Source organism: Camellia sinensis, chromosome 11 (assembly GCF_055761805.1).
Source record: "Camellia sinensis isolate YWXY chromosome 11, ASM5576180v1, whole genome shotgun sequence".
In the NCBI taxonomy this organism is placed as follows: Eukaryota; Viridiplantae; Streptophyta; class Magnoliopsida; order Ericales; family Theaceae; genus Camellia; species Camellia sinensis.
The window spans coordinates 132,724,763-132,752,347 of NC_138971.1; the positions used below are offsets into that span (position 1 = coordinate 132,724,763).

Consider the following 27,585-nt stretch of genomic DNA (forward strand, 5'->3'; position numbering starts at 1 on the left):
CCGTTTTGTTAAAACAAATATAATTCAAACATATAGTTATCGATGTCCATCATCTTTATTTTTTACATGAATATTCTACGCAACGAGTTCAAAAAAATGAATGGTTCAAATCACTGAAGTTGGTTCTAAAATGAACTTACCAAATTTAAACACTCTCTCAACTTAAAATGATAATCCTTCAAGAATTTCCTAAATAAAATTCAACTTAAAATAAAACCAACCTATCACGATTACCCCCCTCCCCCCCTAGACTTTTTCAAAATAAATTACTAATTACTAACAATCTTTTTTTTTTTTAATGGATAATAAAGTCTCATTTGTCAATTATATATTTTAGTCAAAAAGTAAAAACATTATTATAAGTTATCACATCATCTTATTTACTTTTATACACATTTCTTTTATAAAAAATCAAAAAATTACAAAAATAACATATTCTCAAACAAAACTTAAATAATACAGAAAAATTATTTAGCAAAATATATAAGCTGGCTGAATTTTCTATTTCATAAATAAATTAACACACCTAACAAAGTCAATGAAGTGATGTAATTCATCATCGCCAACCCAAAAACTAACATTTAAAAAATAAAAATCAAATGATAAACAACGAATTAATTTCACACCTATCCCTCTCCCCATTTCATTAATGGCATATTTTATGAATTTTGTAATCTAATTATTAAATATGAATCAATTGTAAAATACAACAAAATGAAAACGTAAAATACCAAACTTATCCGTCTCCCTCTCCCTCATGTCTGCTCTTTTTCTACTTTCTTTATCTCTTCTCTCACCTCTTCTCTCTCTCTCTCTCTCTCTCTCCACGATGGCTTCTCTATTCAGGGACCTTTCACTCGGCCAATCCAGGAGAGAGACCATGACGGGCACCACCAGCTCACGCTTCACCGCCGCCGCCACCTCCGCCGCCGCCGCCACCACCACTACCACCGTCAACGCCTTTCTTCCCTCCCCATTCGGAGACCTAACACCGACACTCTCCGCCGCCGACCTCCGTGACACCGCCTACGAGATCTTCGTCGCCGCCAGCCGCACCACCTCCGGCAAACCCCTTACTTACATTTCCACCAACTCCGCCGCCGCCGCCGACCGATCTCCGTCTCCTTCGCCGTCGTCTCTAGCGAGCTCGCCTTCGATGCAGCGATCGATCACTTCTACTGCGGCTAGCAAGGTCAAGAAGGCGTTGGGGCTCCGATCTAGTTTAAATTCGGGTTTGGGATCCGGGTCGAAGAGGAGTGAGGGTAGTCCGTCGTCGTCGGGAGGGAAGGGGAAGAGACCGGTGACAGTTGGTGAGCTAATGAGGGTTCAGATGAGGGTTTCGGAGACTGTGGAATCCAGAATTCGGAGGGCTTTGTTGAGAATTGCGGCTGGGCAGGTGACACTGCTCAATTAGGGTTTATATATTGTGTATACACACACACTAATCACTAAATGGTTTGCAATTTTGATGATGATGTGTTGTTTGAATTATTAACTTAGTATTTTTTGTAAAAAATTTATTGTTCCATTGGTGTTTAACAAGAAATGGTGTTGATTATGATGTGATTTAGATCACTATAGATGTTGCAACTCTTTGTTTGTTTGTTGTTGATATATATATATATATATATATATATATTTTGGGGTGCTCTTTTGGGTTTATGAATTGGTTAGGGAAATTTTGGCATTGCTTAATGCTTTAGTTTTTGGGGGGTTTATGATTTGGTTTACAACGGGTATGAATTACTGGTTTTGAGATACTGGATTATTTGTAAATTTTCCTTGTGAATTCGATCACTTGTTGGTAATGTATCTTGGTTTTTCGTTCTCAAGTTGGCTTCTGAATTTTTTTTTGTTTCCTGATTAACTTAGGAAGGCCTAAAGTTTCAAAAAAAAAATTGTTTATTCAGTGAATTAATTTATTTCTTGACCTTAACTGATAGAAATGTACAAAAATGGGATGAATTCCCAATTTTTTTCTTCTTCTGAATTTCTCTTAATTTTAGCTAAATTGGTCAATGCAAGGGTGAATTTTTACTGGGTTGTTCTTATATTTCTATTCATGGTGCTTGTCTGGACCTGTGTTTGGCTGGCTCTTCTTGTTTTTATATCCATCTAACAAATTGAGTGTTGACCGTACATATTACTATTATATTCAGCAGTAATTTTGTTTGATTCCAGTTCCTTTTTTTTTTTAATGTAATTTGATTCCTGTACTGAATCATAACATTAAAATATTATACGTTCCTTTAACTCTTTCTGCACTGTTGGTTTGTGGGAATTTTGGATTTGGGTTCTTTCTTGTTATGAATAAACTGGCCAACCTCTCTCTTCTGGTCCATGACTTGGATTGCATATTTCTGGAATTTAAACTTAATTTTAGTAGTGGCTTATGAAAATCTTCATAATTAATTCATTTTGGAATGCTCTCCATGGATTTTTTGTTTTAAAAGAGTTTTACTTGAGCTTTTTGTTTTTTGTTTTGGTAGGTTGGAAGGAAAATTGAGTCAATGGTTCTTCCACTAGAGCTACTACAGCAGTTCAAATCATCAGATTTTACTGATCAAGAGGAATATGAAGCATGGCAGAAGAGAAACCTGAAAATTCTCGAGGCTGGACTACTGTTACATCCTAAGATACCACTAGATAAGTCCAATACTAATTCACAACGGCTTCAGAAAATCATTCATGGGGCCTTAGGTAGGCCTATAGAAACTGGGAGGAACAATGAGTCAATGCAAATTCTTCGTAGTGCTGTAACATCTCTTGCTTCTAGATCATCTGATGGATCTCTTGTGGAGTCATGCCATTGGGCAGATGGGTTCCCATTGAATCTCCGACTCTATGAAATGCTTCTAGAAGCATTATTTGATGCTAGTGATGAAATTTCTATTTTGGAGGAAGTCGATGAGCTTATGGAACTCATAAAGAAAACTTGGGTTATCCTTGGAATTAATCAAATGCTTCATAACATTTGCTTTTCATGGGTTCTGTTTAACCGTTTTGTTGCGACTGGCCAAGTTGAAAATGATCTGCTATATGCTGCTGATAGTCAGCTAGCAGAAGTTGCAAAAGATGCAAAGACAACAAAAGATCCAGCATACTCTAAAATCTTGAGTTCTACATTGAGTTCAATATTAGGCTGGGCGGAGAAAAGGCTCCTGGCATACCATGACACTTTTGACAGTGTAAATATTGATTCGATGCAGAGCATCATCTCTCTGGGTGTATCAGCAGCCAAAATCTTAGTTGAAGACATATCTAACGAATATCGCAGGAAGAGGAAAGGTGAAGTTGATGTGGCTCGCAACAGGATTGACACTTATATCAGGTCGTCCATTCGTACTGCGTTTGCTCAGGCAAGTCCTTACTATCTACTACAGCACCTCTTTCTCTCTCTCTAAATAAGAAAAGGCAAAATGTTATCATTGAAGGTTCATCTATCATGGTCAATGTCCCTACTATGCATGTAGTGTGCCTGAGAATGCAAGCTGTGTTTCATTAAATGATAGCGGAACTTGAGGGACACATGATGGAAGATGTTGGACTGCAGTCAACAAACCACAAAAATTGAAATCAAAGAGATGGGTTGCCTATATATGTAATTTTCATTATTTTGTATGTATTTAGATTTTTACTTTGCATGTAGAATGCTTGGTGCTGGGGATATACAGTATGGTCTACAATAAACTTACATATACACATAACCTGCAAAAAATTTCTATTATAACAATTATGAAATGAACTTGAGGAATTTTTTTCCTCCATCCATGGGAACATGATGACTAAATCGATTCTGGGCTTGTTGCTAGTTTATTCATTATCAATTGACATTCACATATGTGAGCAGGCAATTTGTTTGTGTTTTGTCTTAGCTTTAACTCTGTCCAACCTCAACTTTTTTGATGTTAGCAGATAATGAGGCTGAGCTCTTGCTTTCCCTATCTTAAAAGCCACTGGTTGGGTTATTGTCTTCAGCTAAAAAGAATCCCATGAGGATACTAGAAGTTTTTGATGTAGTGTCCACTATTTTTTGTTGATGTTCATGGTTCATTATTTTACAGTAGATTTAACAACCTTTATAATACTTCCTTGAATTTCATCATAGTAAACATTACATAATCCTCCTTTTGTCCTCTAAAATTGATGCTCTTAAAATCAACAAATCTATGATGACTAACAAGTAAAATGATAGTGACTTAAAGATGGTGAGCATAGGTGCTAATTTGATTTGCTGTATTTGAATGTGTCGTTAGGAATGAAAGCAAATTAGTTAAGCGCTCTTTGTGGATGATGGCGTATAGGATGGTTGGGACAAGGTGATTTGTGAAGACGGTAGGTGCTCAGCTTGCAATGGACCGCTAAAGGCGGAGGAGAGTCAAGGGCAGCCCTAGAAGAGAGAGAAGATGGCAGTGGAGAAAGCTTTGAACTTACGGCCAAGAGAAGTGTCGTGTTGTTGGTATGTTTTCCATGCATAGGGATGATCTCTTTTCATAGGGATATTGGGCTATTAAGGTCAATTGAAGGAGACAAGTGGCATGAGCCCCTTGGTATGATAACTGGGAATCTCCTACCATAAGATCCCTGTTTTGAGATCTCTTCTGTCTTGTGATCTACTGTCCTGGGATTTTTAGAATCTTCTAACCTTCGCCTAACACGAGATCTCAACATGTTAAGGCATCTTCAGAGATGTCAAACATATCAAAGTCATTGGTTGGTCAACAGTTCTCTCTCTAAGGCTGGTCAAGGGAGGACCACCCTTGACAATTTATTGACTCAAGCACCAAATCACAATCCTTCAATGAAGCCTGTGCGGAGATCCTAGGCTTTACTCCCAATATGGGTAACTTCTTCGGAGACTAAGTGTTAGGTATCTTCAGAGACTAAGTGAGGCGATCTAGGCCTCAGCTTTGGGCATTTTAGACATTAAGGAGATGTGGGTACATTTATATTTATGTTATTGCACGAGGCTGACACATGGTGCCATATCACCATGAGATGCCGATGTGGAGATGACATGGCCATATACGTAGAAGTGAATGTCTGTAGACACACCCTTCAAATGTTTTCTATTGTATGTATATAATACTTCAGGTTTTAGCTTAGCATAAATAATAATAATAATATTTTGAAGATCCAATGTCATTTCATTGTGTATGGATGATAATTTTGTTACTTAATAATTAATAATTAAAAAAAAAATCCTCATGACATTAATTATTAAAATTGAAAAGTATAAACAAATAAGCATAAATACTAGTAATAGTAATCCATTAGTAATACGGAAGTAAAGTAGGAGCGTTCATAAGTTTGATATAGTACATATGATTGCAAAAGAAGTTCATTGCCTTCAAAATTATGCATGCTTTTTGTTTATTTTTTGGGTGCTGAAAATTGTGCAACCAATAGACATCTTCTTTCATTGAAAATCATAGAAGACTTCATTTTACTTTCTTTTTTTTTTTTGATCGGCGAAAGTTAGTTCATTGCCTTCAAAATTATGCATGCTTTTTGTTTATTTTTTGCATGCTGAAAATTGTGCAACCAAGAGACATCTTCTTTCATTGAAAATCATAGACAACTTCATTTTACTCTTCTTTTTTTTTTTTTTTGATTGGCGAAAGTCAGTTGTGGCGAAAGTCAGTTGTTAGTTGTTAATTCTATTAATTCATAAATTTTATTCTTCCAAGATTATCAAGTATTAGAGGGTCTATTGTATTGAGGTGGTTTCTGTAAGGTACTTGCCATATCAAGTGAGACATAGTTTCAGTTCCCATTACATATTTGCTGGTTTGTGAATGCTTAGTTAAGTAATTATAAGATCAACAGTCTATTATTGTTGAAATTGTGAGTAAAGAAGAGTTTGATCTGTCAAATTGCAGAGAATGGAGAAGGCAGATTCAAGCAGAAGAGCATCAAGGAACCAGCCAAATCCTCTCCCTGTCCTTGCCATTCTTGCAAAGGATGTTGGTGAGCTGGCAGCTAATGAGAAGGATGTATTCAGCCCCATACTGAAGAAATGGCATCCTTTGGCTGCAGGAGTGGCTGTTGCCACCCTTCATGTTTGCTATGGGAATGAGCTGAAGCAATTCATTTCGGGTATAATGGAGTTGACACCAGATGCTATACAAGTGTTGAGAGCTGCAGATAAGTTGGAGAAAGATCTTGTTCAAATTGCAGTTGAAGATTCAGTGGACAGTGATGATGGAGGAAAGGCAATAATACGTGAAATGCCTCCTTTTGAAGCTGAAGCTGCAATAGCCAATCTGGTTAAAGTTTGGATTAAGACGAGAGTGGACAGACTGAAGGAGTGGGTTGACAGGAATCTCCAACAAGAGGTATATCATACTCACACTCACTATACATAATATTAGAATCTGAAAATAGGACCTATTATTTAAAATGCTATTGGTAGAGCTCAGTGCTCAAATTATATGTAATGTTATGTTTCATAAACGAAAGAAAGTAAAATTTTCAATGTGTACAAATTCTATGTTTCTGTCTGTAACTGGTTGGCATCCAATAGGAATAAGATTCCATTATACATTATTTATCTAAAAAAAAAAAAAAAAGGATTCCATTATCCATGCCTAGAAACAAAAATTAGGTTCTTTCTTTGACCTTCTTTCTCAGGTGCTTTGCTTTTCCTCTGTGTTTTAATGTCAGTTGCATAATATCATCTTCTATGGCTTCCTTTCCTTTATTCAATGAATTGTTTGCTTTGTCAAGAAAAAGAGGGAACTTCATTATTCTGTAATTCTGTGTTTTAATGCCAATTGCATAATTGTTTGTTTTTTAATGTCCAAAAAATGAAGAATCTTCATATAACGAAATCTAGGTTCAATGAACAGTTCTTTTGGGTCACCAAAGGGGTTGTTTTGGGTGTGCTGTGTTGTTGTGGCTATTAACCGGAGTAAATCCATTGTGATATAGCTGTGTTTGTTACCTTATTTATTTATTTATTTATTTCCTATCATCAAACAGCCACAATGTTGCCTTTGCCTCTGCATTTTTGTAGGCCTGGAATCCACAAGCAAGTCAAGAAGGATATGCTCCATCTGCTGTTGAAGTTCTGCGAATTATAGACGAAACCTTGGATGCGTACTTTAAGCTGCCAATACCAATGCATCCAGCATTGCTTCCTGACTTGATGGTTGGTCTTGACAGATGTCTTCAATACTACATAACCAAGGCAAAATCTGGCTGTGGTAAATATTTGCAATGTTTACAAAATGTCTGTATATAGCTGAACGTTTCAATTCAGCATCTATGATATCCATTATTTGTTGATTTGATATGTAGGATCAAGGAACACATTTATTCCGACTATGCCAGCATTAACCAGATGTACAGTAGGAACAAAATTTCAGGGTGTTTGGAAGAAGAAAGAAAAGGCTCTAATCTCTCAGAGGAGGAATGGTCAGGTTGCAACAATGAACGGAGATAACTCCTTTGGGATAGCACAATTATGTGTTCGTATAAACACTTTGCACCGACTCCGGACAGAGTTAGACGTTGTGGAGAAGAGAATTATCACCCATTTGCGAAACTCCGAATCTGCTCACACAGAAGACTTTTCAAATGGGTTGGGTAAAAAATTCGAGCTAGCTCCAGCGGCCTGTCTTGAAGGGGTTCAACAACTCTCCGAGGCTGTGGGTTACAAAATCATCTTTCATAATCTGAGTCATGTGCTTTGGGATGGTTTGTATGTTGGAGAGCCATCTTCTTCTAGGATTGAACCTTTCCTTCAAGAGCTTGAGCAGAACTTGACGTTCATATCAGACACGGTGCATGAAAGAGTTCATACAAGGGTTATTGCCGACATAATGAAGGCTTCCTATGATGGATTCTTGTTGGTTTTGCTTGCGGGAGGTCCATCTAGAGCTTTTACCCGGCAAGACTCCCGAATAATAGAGGATGATTTTAAGTCCCTTAAAGATCTATTTTGGGCGAATGGGGATGGACTGCCAACTGATTTGATTAATAAGTTCTCAACTACAGTGAGGGATGTTCTTCCTCTTTTCCAAACTGATACAGAGAACCTTATAGAGCGATTTAGGCGATTGGCTTTGGAAACATATGGCTCGTCAGCCAAATCTAGACTTCCACTACCACCAACCTCAGGGCAGTGGAACCCAACTGAGCCAAACACGCTCATGCGTGTCCTGTGTTACCGGAACGATGAAGCCGCTTCAAAGTTCCTCAAAAAGGCCTACAATTTGCCTAAGAAACTGTAGTAAACTTTTGAGACGCAACAACGAAAGCAAACAGCTCCTTGTGAGGATTGCTTCTGGCAGAACATTCCTTGTGGTATTCAGCTGGCCTAGTGTCTTGTCAGGACATGGAAGGCAAGGGAAGGCAGGGCTTACCTTATGATGTGGCATATTATATTGTATAGTGTATTTCGGAGTCACCTAGGTTTGTCAACTCCGGCAGGTAGTTCACAAAAGATTCAAAAGTTTTTTATACTTCTTCCAAAGGCTCAAGGAAAGGTGGGTCAAGATTACGATTCATTGCTATTCATTTTCATCATCGGTAGAGAGAGTATTAGATCCAGTTTAATGCTATTCGCTTTCGTTTCCTGCTTGCATTATCGTTTATTTATTTGACCTTGAAGGCTCTCGATTTTCTGTTTGTTTCTGTTGTTTTTCCTTTTCTTGATTTTCTTGTTTGCTTGGTATATATCGGTATTATGTACTGCATTAGTGTTCCTTGCTATCGGATCGGAGGGGTTTATGTTGATTCAAGTACTGTTATTCATTATTAGCATGTATTATAGGTAAGACTTTGATAATTGAATTGAGATTTGAAATATTTTTTGATATTTAGAAGTCGTTTGGTTCCTTTAATTTTATTTTCATCTTTTATATTCTTTTTATGTGAATGATAATTCATGCTACGAGCATACCCATTAGATTCAGTTAAGTATAGATATTATAATGAAGTTGAATGAATTATAATCCTGATGATGATGATCAAATATAACATATAATCAATATAATATGAGTCCCAAAGTAGGAGAGAAAATTTCAATAAATATATAGAGAATAAGATCCATACACAAGTGTGAAGTTTCAGATCAATGAGAGATACAAGAGTTCTAGTTAATTGAATTAGTCTCCGTTGCTTAGCCATAACCAAATTTTTAGCTATGCTATTGACTTTGCACTTGACAACATTGGTAACTCTCATCTTTACCATCAAGTAACATTCATCATCTACACCCTCATTTAGAACTTCGTATTGATCAATATACCAAAAGGAGTCGACTGTTGCACCCCATATCCAAGTCTTTTTGCACAACTCAATGTGCTAAGCTTGTGCCAAAATGACACCCATGAAAATGACTGAAAAGTTTCTAATAAATTTTCAAATTTACTCATCATACCAGTTTTACTCAAAACAGTGACAAACAAATGTTTAAATTACACACGGTCTCCAACTCAAATGGATTTCTTTACATGTTCGACCACTTGAACATACAATCCACAGAGTCTCTACCTGATTGCTATTTGCTACAGTCGTAATTCCCAAACTCATTGTCAGATGCTCATGGCACACGCCTAACCTTTCAGGTACAAATAAAAATTACGCCTCAACAAAATAGCACATAAATTAGTTGCCACTGACTGAAACCTCAAACAGGCGCCTCGGGCCAATTCTGCATATTTATATGTTCTCTTTTCATCTACTTCATCATGTATTTCTGCATCGTTTGCAATGCATTAGAGAATATTACAACATAAATCACAAAGTAACAGAAGAAGTGGTTAAAGAGCAGAGCTTCTCTCCCGGTCATGGCACATTCTATCATCCTGCCCACCATTTCTCATTTTCTTGGCAAAGATAGATTCACCCCGTTGTACCAAAATGTGGGAACAGAGATCTACCAGCAAATGAGGGTGGAAAAAAATAAGAGAACAAATAATTATACTACTCAATGGTGCAGTGATGACAGAGAGGCAAGAAAACCAACTACGCATTGACATCTGCTGAATTCCATGGCAAGCAAAGCATCATTCTTCGAGGATGGCACGTCCTAGATTAGTCGCAAGAGCTAGCCTGACAGAACTCAAAGCCTGAGATGGCAAGTCTGCTTCAATGAAGTCTGGTCGCAGCCTTGCCATGGACAACTCTTGCAGCTTATTTAACAAAAGGTTAGTCTGAGAGACATTCAGTAGAGGACGATCCTGCCAATTCAATAATTTTAACTGCACAGAAACCAGGAGGAAAGTTAACAAAAGATTTCGGCAAAAAAAAAAAAAAAACACAAAAGAAAAGAAAAGGTGAAAGACTTGGAACCAGAACCCACTTAAATAATAAGTCATTTACATAAGGGAAAAATAACTGGGAGAGACCCAGAGGTTGCTTGCAAAAATTAACCCAAATTTTCCATTGTAATCTCATACTAGTACAATAATGACAATTGAATGGGACTTGGAAAATCTCTTGCTTTTACCCAAGACCCAATCAAGAATATCACCAAGGAAGAGATTACCGAGTCATATAGAAGAGGCAGCCAAAACCGTTGAGGTGTGGATGGATTTTTCATAAGCTGCAGAATTATAAGAAGAGGAACTCATCATTATCTACAACATTACCGATGGAAAAGTCAAACTCCCCAAATGTAGAACAAAAGATACGGTAAATCCTTTCATGGAAAATTGTATGATCTAATCCCTACATACCCTTTGCGCTGCTGAACAGATTCATATGTTATTGAATTCAAGCTGGATAGTGTGTTACAGTGACAAAATTGTACTCCTATTATACAGCAATACATTACTTTCTGAATCTACATTATGTTAGAATATCCGCAGAACATACCGATATAAGGGATTCAACGGCTTTCTGAGCGGCATCAGTAGCAATTCCATCATGAACCTGCTGAAGGGATCTTTTGAAATCCCTATACCTGTGGAGCATCCAAGATTAGAATTGAGAATAAACTATACATATATTGAAGATGATGATCGTTAAAAACATGCATTGACTGAACCAAAGCAAACAGATAGTTGAGTACATACTTGTGCAGAAACTCGAGACCTCCAGCAGTCCTCGACTCAGAACCCAACAATTCAATTAATCCTTCCCATTGCTGTTCCGGCCAAAAAATAAAATCAATTTCCAAAGTCGGGCACCAAGGGTGAATTAATTTAGTGAATCATCCAATATATATAACTGCATGCAAATGAACCTCGATTGCAATCCTATCAGCTGCTTGACCCAACATGAAAAAATAAAGCATTAATTACCTTGAGACTTTCATCAGAGATAGACTTTCCAACAAAATTGAACAACTGCTGAGCAATTCTGTTTAAACAAACTTCATCCTGAGCTTGCTGAAGCCAGAAGACTCCAGAACCTTTCTTTCCATGCTTCCAGTGATGCACTCCAGCAATCTATTCAAGAGAAATACCACGTTTTTAAAGAATAATATCCAAGCCTGAAAACATTTTCTCTTCCAAACTTTAACTCACTAGTTTACATGTGTTTATATATATTAAACAAATGCCCACCAAATTTCACTCAATTTGTTCCTCTATAAAGATTAAAACATAAGATGTTTGCCTTTGCATTCAGAGGAGAAAGATGACAACTTGCAGTATAACATACCTTCATTATCTTTGAACTAACACTGTCTAGTTCATATAGACGGCAAATCTCTATGTTCTGCTTAAAACAAACGAAGCTTCAGATTTGACCAGAAATATGCATATCAATGCAGATGCTATCAACTTCGAGAAAAAAGTAATTTAACAAAAAAAATAATAATAATAATAACATAATATAAAAGAAACCTGATACCAAAAAGATAAATGTAACCACCTTGAGGAGTAATTGATTATGCTGCACAGGTTGCTTGTACAACAAAATCTCCAACACGCCCATTCCTTGTTTCATACATGATGTCAAGTATATTGGAGCAATCTGTAGAAACAACAGCATCAAAAGGATAGAAGAACTTGATCAGAAAATAAATTTAACGATGGCAGTACAAACATCAAAGCAGAAGACATAACTGCAATCAGGTCATCATCATCAATAGCTTTGAAGATAAACATCAAGAAATCAGTATTTTGACATCCTAAGAGTCGACTTAGTGAGATCCCCTATTTTGCATACTGGGAAAAGGAATTATCAATCCGGTTCAAGAACTTCTTCTAGTAAGAGAACAAAAGAGAATAATATAATAAAAAACGCTAGGAATTCTTTTAACCTATTCTGCATGACCATATTGTTCAACAAAACAAAAACAACTCTTTGGATGTTATTGGCCAGCAGTGGATGCTCCAAAAGAAGTACCAGATATAAGGTCAAAAATCAACTCAACAAACTCTTCAATCCGACCCACTAGTCATCATGTCAGATTTCATTTTCACATTGTACGAGTATAATTTTTGAATTAGCTGTCTGCTACCTCAGCCCCTGCTTTCATGTGACTTGGACTAAGTGAAGAATGACACCAAGCACGGCACTCAAATTTCATAGTACTGTGCACAAGACAGCAAAATGAAACTGGATACCAAATATAAATCCATTGAAAGTAGAAGAAAGTATCAACTTAATAGATTCCTTACATTTCTTCGTTGTTGATCATGTCTAGTCTCAGCTTGCCAAAAAACTATAGTAAAAACTGTCATCTCTTTTTTTATGGTTTTTGAAAATAAAGGTGCATCGGTTACCAATCTAGTACGAATGGCTACTGATTGTCACTAGACATCAAAGATACGATGAGCATAGTATCCATGAAATCAATTTCCTCCACAATGTGTTTTGGCCGTAAGTGTTGATGTGTATAGGTCCAACTGCAGCCAATTGCAATTTCTCGTTTGGTATAAGCACCTTTCTAATTGATGTTGTGAAGAGAATAAACATATATATATATATATATATATATTTTTATTCTTAGTTATTATTAATAAACACATAAAGAAAGTGCACAGTCCAAATTAATAAGAAATAGCAGAGGAGTTAAAAGTTGGTAGGAAAGCTTTACAGTCCAAATTTTTTCTTGGGATTCACATTCTTTCCTCGAAAAAATCAACCAGTTTAGAAAAGAAGAGTACTACATTCTTCAATAAATTGCACTCACTTGCCAAGTCAATGCATGTGAAGATAGAACTTGAGCATAGACAAGTCGATGGAGCTCCTCCATGCTGATTCCTCCCAGATTGTAACGCTCTTCATGTAAAAGAATTTCTGCTTGAGTGCTCCCAGCTGTCAACAACTCTATAGCATGGGCAACCATCCTACCAAAAATGGAAAATAACAATTAATATCGAGTAAATGTCAAAGAAGTAAGAGGAGGTCCATGTGCTATTTGGTGATTATTTATTAAGAAAAGCCATGTCTTTTGATGTGCAGTCCTACTAAGGATTCACCAACCAAACACCAAACTACAAGGGCAAAGGCACTGTATTGAAAAAGGATATAAGAACTTTAAAAATGAAAATGTCTACAATGCAGAAAAATGTCTTAAGGGATTTTTTGCGATGGGTCATTTATAGCTCTTCCATCCATCAACCCTTGACCATGTCCATGAGCTGCTTAACCTATTAAGAGTCTACAGTCTACAAATTAAAATGATAATAACTAAAGAGAGAATTAAAAAATTAAACTCTAGTTTTTGGCTTTATGGTTAAGCCATGTTTGTTCAAACAAAAGAGGAGCTGAGCTGAAGTAGTAGCTCACCAAGGACCAAATGATCTTGAACACTCTGCTAACACAACCTGAACCAGAAAGAGTAGTCAGTCAACCAGATGAAATCCTAGAGGAATAAAAACTAAAGCATTTCACTAGTAGTTTGTGATCCATATTCCTCACCTCTGTATTTTCCGCTAGAATGCCAATTAAAAGTCCCATCAACTTATGCGGAGAAGACATTGGCTTTAACTGCATGCATTTCTGAGCTAGGCTGTACATGCTCTCTAAACCCTGATTCAGGATATGGAATGCTAATTCATCTTCCCAGTAATGCGTGTAAGACAGCACAACAAATGAACAAAAGCACTAATGCCACAATTGCCTATACAATTATCAAACAAAAACTTATAGCTTATATGCAACAAAATTAGAAGATGAAGTACTGACCATAGTGAATGGTCTAATGTATAACAAGTGAGAAATATGCAGCTCTATCCAATTACATGTCGAAGAGGAGAGAATATTAGCATTTCCCAGCATGATTTGTAGCAAGTATTTCAAGCCCTCCTTGGTCCGATTGTGATCACACTGAACCCAGTATGTACTGCAGTCTAGCTTAGTTAATTGTGCCCGCCATTTCTCCCATGCCTAGTAGACAACATGCATCAGACATTGAAAAAATTTGATAAATTGAAGTATCCAAAGATCCAAACTTACCTTAATAAAATCAGGCTTGGTTTTATAGCATTCACCTAATTTCCCAGGTGCCAATTCAGGACGCAAACGTGGCATTTTTGAAATCAAAACAGCAACTGCTTCAACCAGTCCATTCTCTATCTGTTTCAATGCATGCAAAATATGCTAGATTAGTTGTAGCAACATCATTGCCAATTGTTCAAGCTATATTAGTGATGCAGATTCTCTTTTTGTAAGTAATATAACTGATGTAGATTCAAGGAATCAATTAATTTGAATGGTGAAACCTGGATTATTTAGCATCTTCTTGATGCTTTTAGTTTAATAAATTTTATTTATAAAAAAAAAATTGAATGGTGAAACTTGGACCGAAATTCACACAAATCTTCTTTTTTTTTAATTTAAAAAAAAAAACAAACAAACAAAACGTGCGCGCACACACAAGTCTAAACTAGATAACTAGGAAGCACGTACACACCAAAATGAGTGTCGTGTCTATGTCCGACACATGTTGGACACCAACACGACACAGACATGCTATGTGACATGTCACAATTTTTATTATTTATTTATCTATTATTATTATTATTATTATTATTATTATGACACTCCATGGACACATGTCTGGACACACCTGAGAATACCTTTGTGGGTTTTATAGTAATTATAGAAAGATAATTTGGATTCAAAATAAAATAAAATATGTGGAACCAAAGTGGGGGAAAAGTGAGGAAAAAAGACAACCAACAATTGAGAAATAAGAAAATGTTGGATAAGCTGGTTTTGTCATGTGGATGGAATATATATGATATACTCAAAATATATGAGCACTCAATTATGAAAAGAAAAAAATTTAAGGTAGAAAGGTAAAAAATTTGAACAATCCAAATCTTGGAGAATAATAATAAAAGAGTATATGAAATATGATAAGTGGAATATTATATACAACCTAATGTAAATGATCAAACAAGAAGAATTTGCATAGTCAACCTAAAACTAGTAAATAAAACATGAACGCTAAAATTACGTTGTTGAGACCATATGGCATGAGTTAATACTCAAGTTCATATCTCCCACATTCAATGAACTAGTATTCTCTTACAAACCTCACGGTTACCAAGCTGATCAAGCTGATACGATCCATGCAAGTGCAACATTTTCACCTGGAATTAAGGACTAGAAATTTTAGGCATATTCCACAAACTGAACATCTTTCGTTATTTCTCACAATAGCAAGCAAAACACCAATAAATATTGTGGATAAAACTACTAACCGCAATATCTAGCCAACCAACTGCCAATGGTGATGATATTGCTTCCCAGTATTTAGGATCATCTTCGATTGCCTGGCTTATCACCAACACAAAAAATAATTTAAACAAAAATACAAACTTCAACTGCTGAGAAGAACAATTTTGAATAAAATTTTATTAAAAAAAACTCCAAAAACCGACCAAAAAATATTGTTCACAATATAAATAGCTAAAAAAAATCTACTTCATAAGCTCCATTACCAGCCAGATTTCCTAGACAATGAAGCGAGAACCTAGTCTAGAGTCTCAATTAGTAATTACATATTTGAAATGGTGCATGCATATCTGCTGAACATGATAAACAGACAACGAAGTTCAAAGAAGAAATTAGACAGCTTTTGCACGGTAACTATGAGGCCCAACCAGACATTTAATTAGTAGATGTGCAATCAGCAATCCTACCATAACGTGCTATGAACTTCGGTGAAGTATTAGAAAAAATTTGCTAATAAAGAAAAACATAAAGGCAGATATGCTCAGTCTAATTGCAACAACTGAGTTCTTCTGCCTCTTGTTTTCCAATTAAATTTGAAGAAGAAAATGTGACTGTAAACATCAGGATAGGGCCAAACCTGCAAACTGACTAGATCTTTTTGAAAATTGACAAGTTTTGAATGAACTGTTGGCTGAGTTCCAGACAGTAAGCTATCATAATCCTGCAGAGAAAAACAAGAAGCAATTTGGCATGCCTCCAAAGCAAAAAAAAAAAATTACCAAAAAGGATTCAAAATAAATGAGAGATCATTACAGCTAACCAATCAAGAAGCCGTTCAGGCATCCAAGCTTGAGAATGCTTGTCTGCATAAAATATTTCCAGCAACTCCCATGCAGATTTCAAGCAGGTTGGCTCCTCAACTTTCTATATAAGATTTGTGTATAGATACAATAACTGGCGTTAAATTGGAACCGGTTAAGGAAGTTTTTACGTATGAAGACACTGATTAATCCAAGGCCAACAGATTAAACAAACATCAAAAAAGGCACATCAGAAACACGCTCACCTTTAAAACTGTCTTTGGGTCTTCAATCACTGAACTAGGTGGCAACTTTTGACCACCAAGAAGAAAATTTATGTCACTACTATACTCCATAACATATTCCCACCTAATTATGTCAGAAAGTGTGATTGTCAAGTTCCAAATAACAACTAGAAGACATGATAGAGAGTTTTAGTAAAGCATGAAAACTCTGCACGAGGTTCAAGAAATTACAAGAAGAAAAAGAAGCAGCATGAACAAACAACAATTAAAGGAAAAATGATAACTAAAATCCTTCTCACTTGAAGTGGAATTTTACTGAAATTTATTCAAACAGAATACAGGACTCTTGGTGTAGAATTTACTCCGTTTGGATTGAGACATGAGAAAAGAAAAGAAATTATTGTGATTTCTCACCTCCTTGTTTGGATGGACTATGATTAAAAAAGTAATTTTGGTTTCTCACCAAATCTCACCACTTTTGGTGAGAAAGAAAACTTAAGTTTGGTGTGATTTGTGTTTCTCGCCATTACTCACCTCATTAATCATCCAAACAAGTGATGAGAAACTTCATTCTCTCCATTTATTTTCTTTTCTCACCAAATCCCTCAATCTAAACGGGGTATTATAGTTTGTGAGGCAATCTCATACATGCCTGTTTCATTTTTAATTTTAAAGTCATAGAATCTCATTCTTTGGCCTTTCTATACGTCTCTTCCATCATTTCATTTTACTGGATGAGTTCTCAACTTCTTATTTTTCCTACCATACATCACAGTTTCCTACTCACTACTCATTGTTGCTTTGTTTGTGAAAAGCTCTCAATACTTCACATAAAGCTCTACAAAGCATCAGCCGCAGCACAAGGTCCAATCAAAACCCTCTCTCTCTCTCTCTCTCTCTCTCTCTCTCTCACACACACATTAAATTTTAAATGCACATAGCAAGAAAAACACAACTGAAAGATCAACGAAAAATACAAATTTACATGCAGATATATGTGTAAATAATAAATATATTGTATGAGCTAATTTATCAAACAAAGCTATATGTATATATGCATTCGAAAATAGTCTAAATTGAAAGTTGTTCAACCGGATTACCAATCAGCTTCATAAGCAGACGAGCTCGCAGACATTTTCGACAACGCAGACATCGAGTTCTTCCGGCTCTGAAGAAGCGCAAACGGTGAGACCGAACCGTAGGCAATCCTCCGCCACTGCGCGTCGTCGATCTCACCATCTCCACTACCGAGCTTCACCTCCACCACTTTGCCCCCAATTTCACTGTCATCGGTATCGGACTGAGGTTTCAGGAAAACCGAAACGCGAAGAGAGTTGCCGCGGGACCAAGAGATGGAGAGGCGAGAGATTGGGGGCTTGAGGCCGTGGTGGAGGGGGTAGACGACGGGGTCTCCGACTTCAGGCGAGAATGGGACGAGAGATGATGATTCACCGGACTCCGATGAGATTCCGGGCATTTTTTGCCGGAATCTGATCGCTTCAACGAGAGCAGGTTTTCTAGGGTTTTGGAGGGGTTTTCAGATTGAAGAAGAAAATTTGACGTCAAGAGTGTGAGTGAGTGGCAGTGCCTAGTACTAACGTGCGCATGGTATGAAACTGCGCAAGTCTTTTTGGGTTGGGTCGTGTTTGCATTAAATAATTCAAGCTATGTCTGACCCGACTCCATTTGGCAAGTAGTTATTTTAGACAAAATCACAATTAAAAAAAACATCAAGGAAAAATTAATAAAACATCTCTTTCAGATTTTGGATAGTAAAAGAGATTCAATATAATTTTTTATTAATTAAGATCTCTCGATAAAATTTTTCTATAATCATAACAGAGAAATTTCTCTATGTCAAATTTTCTCTATGAAAATATTAAGAGACTTTAATTGTTATGAAAATATTATATGTTTTTTATTTTATAAAACCTTAATATCATAAATTTTAAAAAAATTCACCAAAATTTAACTCATACAAAAAAGTTAATATTTCTTGACATTCATACAACTTTTTTATACATTTTTTAAACAAAATCAAAAAATACTTTCCAAATATATATTTAATTTTTCTTCATCTTATATTTTAATAAAAAAATTACTTTCCAAACAGATCCTAAACTTTACCATTCCGAGTTGTTCCCTTTTTCTACTTATTTTTCCAATTACAAGATAATGAGGGTGTTTGGTATGGATTATAAGAATGATTATAGCTTATTTTAATTTACAAATTTGTGTCAGACTATTTGATGTAATTTCTGCTTATAATTTTTTAGGCAGAAATAATTTAAATAAGCTGAGAAAAATTAATTATTTAAAAGCTGAAGAATGAGTGCTTTTGATTTTTACTTTCTGATTATAAGCTTTTAACTTGCAATAAAATGCACCAAACAATACCAATGCCAATGAATTGTGGGATTTTTTTTTCCCCTCTCCCAACAGATATGATTTTTTTTCGAGGGTTATTAAATAAATTTTGTTTACTAATAATTATTTTGAATTTAAGTTGTTAACAAAATCTAATATTAAAATGAATTCGGACCTCTTCATACACGTTTCAAGATAAAAATGTAACTAAATAATAGTTAATTTTTTATAAAAAAAAATAATATATATATATATATATATATATTATAAATAATACGGTTGGATCCAACCATGACCACCCCTGGGTAATGTTTGGTTACGGGAACAAGTATTTTTAAAGTATTCTTCCACCTAGGTACCATCGTTTTAAAATATTTTGGAGGAGAAACTGTGGTTTTAAAATTGCGAACTTAATATTTTAGAAAGTATTGGAAACAAAAGCATTTAGAAATTAGTATGTATATAAATATACATAAATTGGCTAACAAATTTAATAGCATTGAGGGTAAGAATAAAGCTTTGGACCCCCAGTGGGGTACTGGGGGGTCCTCTCCCATTGGTCCAAAAAAACAGTTTTTTTTTTTTTTTTTTTTTTGAGTTTTCAACCAACCCCAGGCCGACACGTGGCACTGGGGGGTCACTGGGGGTCACCCCAACTGGGGTCTGTAGCATTGCTGTTGATGGTAATGTATGCTACAGTATGCATGTAATATGCTCTGTATGGTTTTAATTCTGTGAGATGTTGTCTTCCAAGGGTCATATGTTGGGCTGTGTGCTGATAATTTTCATATAACAAAATTTGGGTAACCTAGTTCAAAAGTTTGGGTTTTGTTAGGACTATTTGTTGTATCTTATCTGCTTATAGCTTCTTCTCTTTTTCATTTTTTTTTTTTTTTTTTTTTTTAATGTTAGACTATTTGGTATTATTTTTGCTTATAATGTATTAGACAGTAATATTTAATATAAACTAAAAAAAAAATTAATTATCTAGAAGTTGTTGAAGAGGTTCTTGAATTATGGTTTATACTTATCAATTAAAGATCAAGCAAGCACCTTGAAGCTTGATTGATGTTAGCTCCAACAACCTAATTTTATTTTGTTTTAAATTATGTTTTCTTATTCGGTTCATATGATTGAAACAAGATCCATGGTGAGTTTCACAAGTCTCTCAAATTTTCTTTTAAGTTCAATTGTATAATGAAGCAGCGAGGAGCCGAGGCCATAGCAAAGTGTTATGTGGAGCAATATCAAATGAAGAGCATCTGAGAAATTCTAACATTGGTGAACTGGATTTTGAATCTCTTCGGCTACCATTGTCGAATGTAAACGTTTTAAATCTCTTAGCTACCCTCGTTCCATGTATTCTGAATATTATGAACAAGCGCTGAAGAACACACATATTTCTCCAATAGTCCTTTAGAATTCTCACCAACACAGATAATATAAATATCTTTTCCCATTATTTCAATAAAGAAGACATTAGGATTGTTATTACAAGGTAGCCCAACAATCTATGGCAATTACAGGCTATTCTATCATCTACAAAGCCTTATTACACCCCTCTTAATTTTTCACAACATTACTATCTAACGAGATCTATGAAAGCAAAATCATGTATAATCTCAAAGTGCAAGCAAACATATGACTAACCTATATCAATCTGAAAAATCATAATTTGGAAGGCAATGGGTCCGATCCAATACCACAGTTTTTTAATTGTTTCCTCCTCTAGGTGGAGAATCGAGACATTCTCTGACAATCTCCTGAATCCTTTTCTTCAATATCTTATCTTTAACTCCCACAAGCATGTTTCGGTAAAACATCTCCAAACGGACAAGCTTGGCACGATCTGATGACTCCAACATGTTCTCCCATTCCTTTGCAATGTCGAAACTACCCGAGTTCTGCAACGATATAGGAATATCTCGCTCTTCAAATGGCTTTCCGAAGATAGAACCGTGAAGGATGCTAGTATATTTTTCCATGACCGAAAGTTTTGACCCAAGGATCTTCATCTCCTCCATTGCCTCCATCAATCTTTTCTCCGTCTCTGTGATTCTTGTAGGGTCTTTGCCTTTGCTCTTTTTAACTCTATCAACATTGTCCAATCCCATTTCCTTGAAATCATCTGTCGGTGGTGGCCACAACACAATACTAGGAGCAAAACAATCAACGGTCTTGCCATTCCCAAGAACACCACTCCTTCCCCGGCCCCATGACCAAAGTTTATATCCATCATCACCAACAAGAACAGTATGGGCAGCCCCACATGAAACCTGAACGGGCGCTGGAAAATTCGGCCTAGACGGCCCGCCGCATGAAATAAACAAGGGGGAAATGGCATCCCCTGCATCGGTTCCAGTGAAACTAGCGTCGGGGCATAAGCCAAGGCCCTTCTCCATTCCCCACGACCACACGTCTCCAGCTGATGAAACGACACTAGTGTGAAATAACCCACAATCAACAGAAATCAGGAACACATCCCATGGCAATCCTTTCACTGGTTCAGGCAACATGGAACTTCGGGTAGTTCCAAGACCAAGCTGCCCATTTTCCCCAAGGCCAAATGTCCAGCACACACTTGTTAACGTGTTGCTTGCTCTACTGTCAAGAGCAAGTAAAGCAGTGTGGAAGGCCCCACATGCTACCTCATGAACTGCCCAATGGGAACTCGGGCTAAATTTCTCAACTGCTTCGGGATGGAACCGGCTCTCTGTATCTCCAAGGCCTAATTGACCATGGTTATTGTTACCCCATGTGTAGCATACAAGATCACCACCTTTATATGTTTCTCCGGCACTAACTAAGGCCACAACATGCTCATTTCCACAAGCCACCTTGACAACTGTGTGACCATGGAAATTCCAGACAGGTATTGGAATGGAACTGCTGACAAGAGAGAATCCCCCTTCACTGGAGCTGCTTTGCTGAGGGCAGCAGTTACCCCACATCCAGAGGGCTCCGAGATTATCAATTGCCAGAGACATCATTCCTCCAGCTTTGACAGAAGAAACCTGAGATAGAAAGTCAAATAAACTACGGAGACATTGACAAAACGTTCTTAAGCCAACCAAGATCCAAGCTCAGTGTGGTTCTTTTCAGGCTCAACACAAATATGAGTATATATACCTTTAATGAAGTTCTAATGTTTGATTCTGATTCATCTCTAAAAGAATCGGGATGGCCCAACTCAAGGAATTGCTCTAACAAGCAGGGAACTAAAACATGCTCACCATCGATACCAAGTTGGCCATCCATGTGACAGTCAAGGGTGAACAGTGACCTTTTGAAACAGTGAGCCAGGAGTAGAGAGGCCAACATTATATTTTTTAAGAAACTTATGGCCATGGCGTGTAATGAAATTAAAACATAAAGCATCTCCTAAAGGATACAGATATTGTAACCCCAGCTCCAAACAGATCCATCATCTGCAATCAAACAGTAAGGAAAGGAAAATCAGAGCAGTCAAACATCACCTTCAGATCTCAATTAATTGACATTTTATTTTTTAATTACTTTTGTTGTTAGAGACAATAATAGCAATATAACTGACAAAAACTTAATTCTACCCTCAAGGAGTTCTATAATTTTATTTGGTCATGGAGTTAATGACGCCACATATCATAACGAAAAAATTAACATCGTTGATTGTGATATTTTGTACAGAGTCTACAAGAAAACAAGCACGCTACGTAAGAATATCAATGAGGAAAAATTGCCCATCTCATTTCACGACACATTTATTCTGCAAATTTGGTGAACTTATTTGGAATTTTGCCTCCATGCAGCATGCAGTGTCCACAACAAATTTGAAGACAATGATATTGGGAGTTCCAATCATTTGAGTTGTTAAACTCCTCATCACAAAGACCCCATCAAGTGGTGTAAAAGAAATGGGAAAAAAAAAAAAAAAGTTCAACCATTGTGGTTTTTTCTGGATCTTTTCTTCTTAATTTATTTTATTTCTTTTTTTCTCCTTTCTTTGGTAAATTTTATGCCCCAAAGCACCATTCATGATCAATAATTTCACAATCAAAATACAGACAGATACTCCTCAAAAGCACAAATTTTCAAATGTAAAAGGCTAACTAAAGAATAAGTCATCCACCAAACTGAGAAGCCAAAACAACTACAATTATATATACATGTGCATACACATGCATGATTATTGCATTTTTAATTCTTAACATATCATTACATATGATAGGGGAAGTATGATGAACTGCCAAAAATTCCCAATAGAATGATCAAAGAGATTAAAGAGAAGGCTAGTAAATAAAGAGCAATGATACATCATATTGGTTTGAGAAGAGTAGTTGAAGTTCTTAATTCCCAAACATGGATTCCTTTAAATTTATTGAACAAATATGGGTAGTTTTAGTCCTTACACTTCCATTGTGTTTGGAATTTAGATTTGAGGAGGGATTTGCAAAGGGAAAAGGGAAAGGCAAAAAGAGGCACAGAAAGAGAGAGAGAGAGAGAGCTTCTACTTCTTTCATTTTTCTTTTCCTTTACCTTTCTGCTCACAAACCCAAGATCCAAACACAACCTTTGTGAAATAATACTCTCACCCAGTACACTTTTAGGAAACAATACTTTTATGCTAGTAGCTAGAGTTAGTTAAAATGTTTAAAAGTTTAGTTCTTGACTAAAAAACTCTTGGCTTAAGAATTGGTATCAAAGCCCATAACGAACCTAGTAGACCATAATTTAAAGAAAATACTAAAAATAGTTTCTCGGTCTTGGCATAGTTGCAAATTTGTATTACCTTAGAGTTTGTACTAAGGCCTTACTGATTGTGCAATAGTAAATGTTCGTAGAATGCCGATTTTTTCTGTAATTTTGCAGGCATAGTGAAATATATTTTTGAAAAATACTAAGTCTAAAAATGAGTGGGTAAGATCAAAATAATCTCAGCTGACAATGCTAGAGAATTTTCCAAATGTTTTCAACCCAATTAGATTTAGAATATTTTGGCAGTTAGACAAGGACACAACAAGGCTGAAGGGACCATCAACTTCTAGGGAAGGGATAATAAAGATCAATCATTTATATCAAGAAGTTAATGCTTTTAATATGTTTTGAGGAAAAATTAGGTAAACTCTATGAAGTACGGACACTTCAACTTAGTTGCGTAGTCGTGTCCAACATGTGATAGACATTGACACACCAAGTGTAGTATCTCACACCAGAATACGTATCCGACACACCATGTGTAGTATTTTATCTTTAAATTTTTTTTCTCCGCCTGCACACATCATTGACACACGTCTTGCCTTTGGACATGATGCAAGACACGATTATCTTGAGAATTTGTCTTATTCTTGGATAGTAGCTCAGCCACAATTTTTTATGTTGAAGAATGCAAACAACATAATAATGGTTTATGATTAATAAAATAGTATTTTCTATATTAATAAAGTTTAAATTATAGATTTAGTAGTTTTTTCATGTTTAATTAGTATTATTTTTTCATTTTTTTTTAAAATATTTTTTATGTGATATTCATGTACTTAGCAAATAAAAATATAATAGGAGAAAAAAAACTTGTCATTACCCCTCCGTGTTCATACTAATTTATTAAAAATCATCGTGTCTAGTGTTAGAGTGTGTCCGTATCCGTATCTATTTCCATGTCCATATATGGGCTTCCTAGGGTAAACTAAACTCAAATGTATTTAAGTGATTGTTATAGATTAGTATCTTTGATGAAGAAGAATTATACAAGAACACCGACAATATTGAAGAAATTGGTCTAGTAATCTAGGCAAAAACTCCAACAAACTTAGAAAAGCATATCTTGAAAGACTCTACATAGATTGCTACAAGAGCAAGATATCCCTGAAGAAGTAGATGAAGTATTTTAACAAATAATGGCAGAGGATGGGCTGGGTGTAATGACTATATGAGATGGACTTTATTGAGGCGGTTAATATGGAGGGATAGTTTGTCACATGGCAAGCAGCAAGAACAATTGCACCAATAATCCAACACACAAGCTGTGGAAATCATGTGAAGACTTTATGTGGTCTACAAAGCCTTCTAAGGCCATGAGAAGACTACGCCTACATAAAAAATTATTGTGTCAAGAACCCTTACATAGTCCTCATTTATGTAGATGCATCAGGAATCCTTGTCTTTATTAAGTCTGAAAAGCTATATTTTTAGTGTCAAAATTTTTTATTTTGTAACGGTGGAATCCGAAGTAGAAATTCAGGCTCCGTTTGGTAGAGCTTTCAAAATATAGTTCCACACTCACTTTTGAATGTGGTGTTTGTTTAGCGTTTTTAAAAATTAATTTCACTCACTTTTGAAAACTCTTTCCAACGCGGGAAAATTTAGACTAACCGGTCGTCCCACCAGTCGTCCGGCCTGTTGACCGGAATCGTGTTCGGTTTTTTTTTTTTTGGTTGCACCTGTTATGTTTATATTACAAAAAAAATATTTGTGAATTTTTTTATGAGTTTTGAATAGTATTTTGGGTTGTGTGTTTGGTTATAAGTTATAAATTTTTGTATCAAATATCATATGTCACATCACTCAATTTAAAACTCTTTTCAAAACTCATAACCAAACAAATTTTCCATACTCAAATCATAATTCCAAAACTCATAAACTCAAAATATAACTCTATTCTCAAATCATAATTCTAAAACTTTACCAAACACTACCACACTTTTTCATCTATATAAGGGCATGGGCTACCTCTTGTTGGGGGAGGCGGTTTCTCAAGTAAAGAAAAATTGAGTAGCAAAAATAATTATTGTGATCTTTTCTTTTGCAATTTTTGTATTCTTTCTTACAATGGCTTCCCATTTTCCTATATCCACATTGTTTAAACTGATTTGCTCTTCCATTATCCTGAACGTTGGAGACTGTTAACAGCCATTTAACAGTTGTGAGCTGAGTGTGTAGGGTCATAGAAGGAATGCACCTAACGAAGCAAAGTGAGCATGAAAACTGATTCACGTTCAAAGGACCTTTAAGCAAGGCAGATCTACATGGTGGTCAGTGGGGTCAATTGATCCCACAACTTTGATAAAATATAATACCCTTGTGGTATATTGAAAAATTTGAGGTGATTTCTTAACTATTGAGTTCAATTTAAAAACAAAACTTAGTTAACTTAGAATTGTAATACTAATAATAAATATATAATAATATTGATTATTGGGTGAAATTGCACTGAGAATATTGATTATTTGATGCATTTGTGCAGAAATTGAGTTGGAATTTAACTTTAATCATGTCTAAATTTTGGTTATTTGATGGTACAGAACTGAAATCATTGGATACTAAAATTGAGCGAAATTTGATTCGGAATTGCTGGACTAGTTGATTATTCTAGGCTGGAATTGTTGATCATTTGATAAAATGAGTTAGAATTCAGATACAACTTTCAGAATTCTTGCTGAAAATACATGATACTACAATAGTGTCAACAAATTCATACAATCGCATTAATTTGTAAAATCACTGTTCAATTGACATACTTAGAAAAAACAACTTAGACAATACTTCGATTATCCTAACCTGCAAGAGCGAGACTGTGATAAGCACCAGCGGCGATTTCCACGAACTTGAGTCTCCGCCCTCCCCACGATCTACGAGCCGAATCGAAGTCGATTCGGACCGGAAATAGCTCGTCGTTCTGCAAACCGGTGCCGAGTCGGCCGAACATTCCTCTTCCCCAAGCATACACATTCCCATCCCCTGCATATTCACAATCAATTTCCCCCAAAAAAAACCTCAATTATGTGTATGTATATGTGGATATACAGTTTTGAGTAGTATATCAGAAGTAACCTGTGAGGGCGAGAGTGTGAGCTTCTCCGGCGGCGATTGCGACGACTTTGTTAGATAATTTGCGGGAATCTGCGGGTGTTCCGGCGGCGGCCATTTTTTCCGGCGAATCTAAAAAGGAGTGCACTACTTTACAGCACGATATATATATATATAGATAGAGATAGAGATAGAGAGAGAGAGAGAGAGAGAGAGATTATCAGACACGGTCTAGGTCTAGGTCTATGTTGTTTACATAAATATGAAAAGTTGTTGAACCTCAATTCAACTCAATTTTCATATTTGTTAAAACAACAATGATTCATCCCACTAAAAATATCACCACTAATAGTACTAATGCATTAAAAAAGTAAAAAAAAAAAAAAAAAAAACACAACTCCAAGATCAAAGCATCACATCATTAATGACAGGACCCACTACCACCTAATTAGTGGGAGCACTAATTAGTGCTCCCAAACATTTTTCTTGTTAAAACTACTACTTCTACTACTTAAGCTTCATTAATATCTTCGTTTGGTAGTTGGATTTTTTTGAATTTTTGACCAAATTAGTTTAAAAAGTAAAATAAATTAAAAAATTAATAAGATAAAATATCATATTTAAAATAGAAATTTTTTTTTTTATTAAATTTTAAAAAGTCAATTCAAATAATTTTTTTTGCACTTGGCCTAAAATAGCAAAAAAATTAAAAAGCCAATTCAATTTTCCAAACAAAGGAGTTTGATATCTTTGTGTGGTTGTTAGTTTATTTCTTTGGGGAGTTCCTTAACAGAGGAAAA

General features: G+C 35.8%; 3 protein-coding genes across 3 annotated transcripts; 1 reads left to right on the top strand and 2 right to left on the bottom strand.

Annotated features, from left to right (window-relative positions):
- The first annotated feature begins 688 nt into the window (after positions 1–688).
- On the top strand, positions 689–8,831 carry LOC114260622 (protein unc-13 homolog). The gene is made up of 5 exons (XM_028200771.2): positions 689–1,396; positions 2,490–3,359; positions 5,883–6,338; positions 7,019–7,208; positions 7,303–8,831. The coding sequence occupies exons 1-5, from the start codon at positions 758–760 to the stop codon at positions 8,235–8,237; spliced, it is 3,090 nt and encodes a 1,029-aa protein (XP_028056572.2). The 5' UTR covers positions 689–757; the 3' UTR covers positions 8,238–8,831.
- A 524-nt stretch (positions 8,832–9,355) lies between these two features.
- On the bottom strand, positions 9,356–18,287 carry LOC114260621 (nuclear pore complex Nup85-like protein). Its single transcript, XM_028200769.2, has 18 exons — positions 17,737–18,287; positions 16,658–16,760; positions 16,405–16,515; positions 16,229–16,312; positions 15,618–15,689; positions 15,450–15,506; positions 14,365–14,484; positions 14,095–14,295; positions 13,828–13,938; positions 13,696–13,733; positions 13,097–13,253; positions 11,830–11,931; positions 11,617–11,673; positions 11,256–11,402; positions 11,028–11,098; positions 10,828–10,915; positions 10,499–10,555; positions 9,356–10,211 (listed from the first exon to the last, which is right to left on the bottom strand). Exons 1-18 carry the CDS (start codon positions 18,111–18,113, stop codon positions 10,017–10,019), a joined length of 2,148 nt encoding a protein of 715 aa, XP_028056570.2. The 5' UTR covers positions 18,114–18,287; the 3' UTR covers positions 9,356–10,016.
- Positions 18,288–20,441: 2,154 nt separating this feature from the next.
- LOC114260620 (Regulator of chromosome condensation (RCC1) family protein) lies at positions 20,442–27,079 on the bottom strand. Its single transcript, XM_028200768.2, has 5 exons — positions 26,810–27,079; positions 26,537–26,716; positions 22,396–22,431; positions 22,133–22,257; positions 20,442–22,017 (listed from the first exon to the last, which is right to left on the bottom strand). Exons 1-5 carry the CDS (start codon positions 26,901–26,903, stop codon positions 20,716–20,718), a joined length of 1,737 nt encoding a protein of 578 aa, XP_028056569.2. The 5' UTR covers positions 26,904–27,079; the 3' UTR covers positions 20,442–20,715.
- Positions 27,080–27,585: the final 506 nt, after the last annotated feature.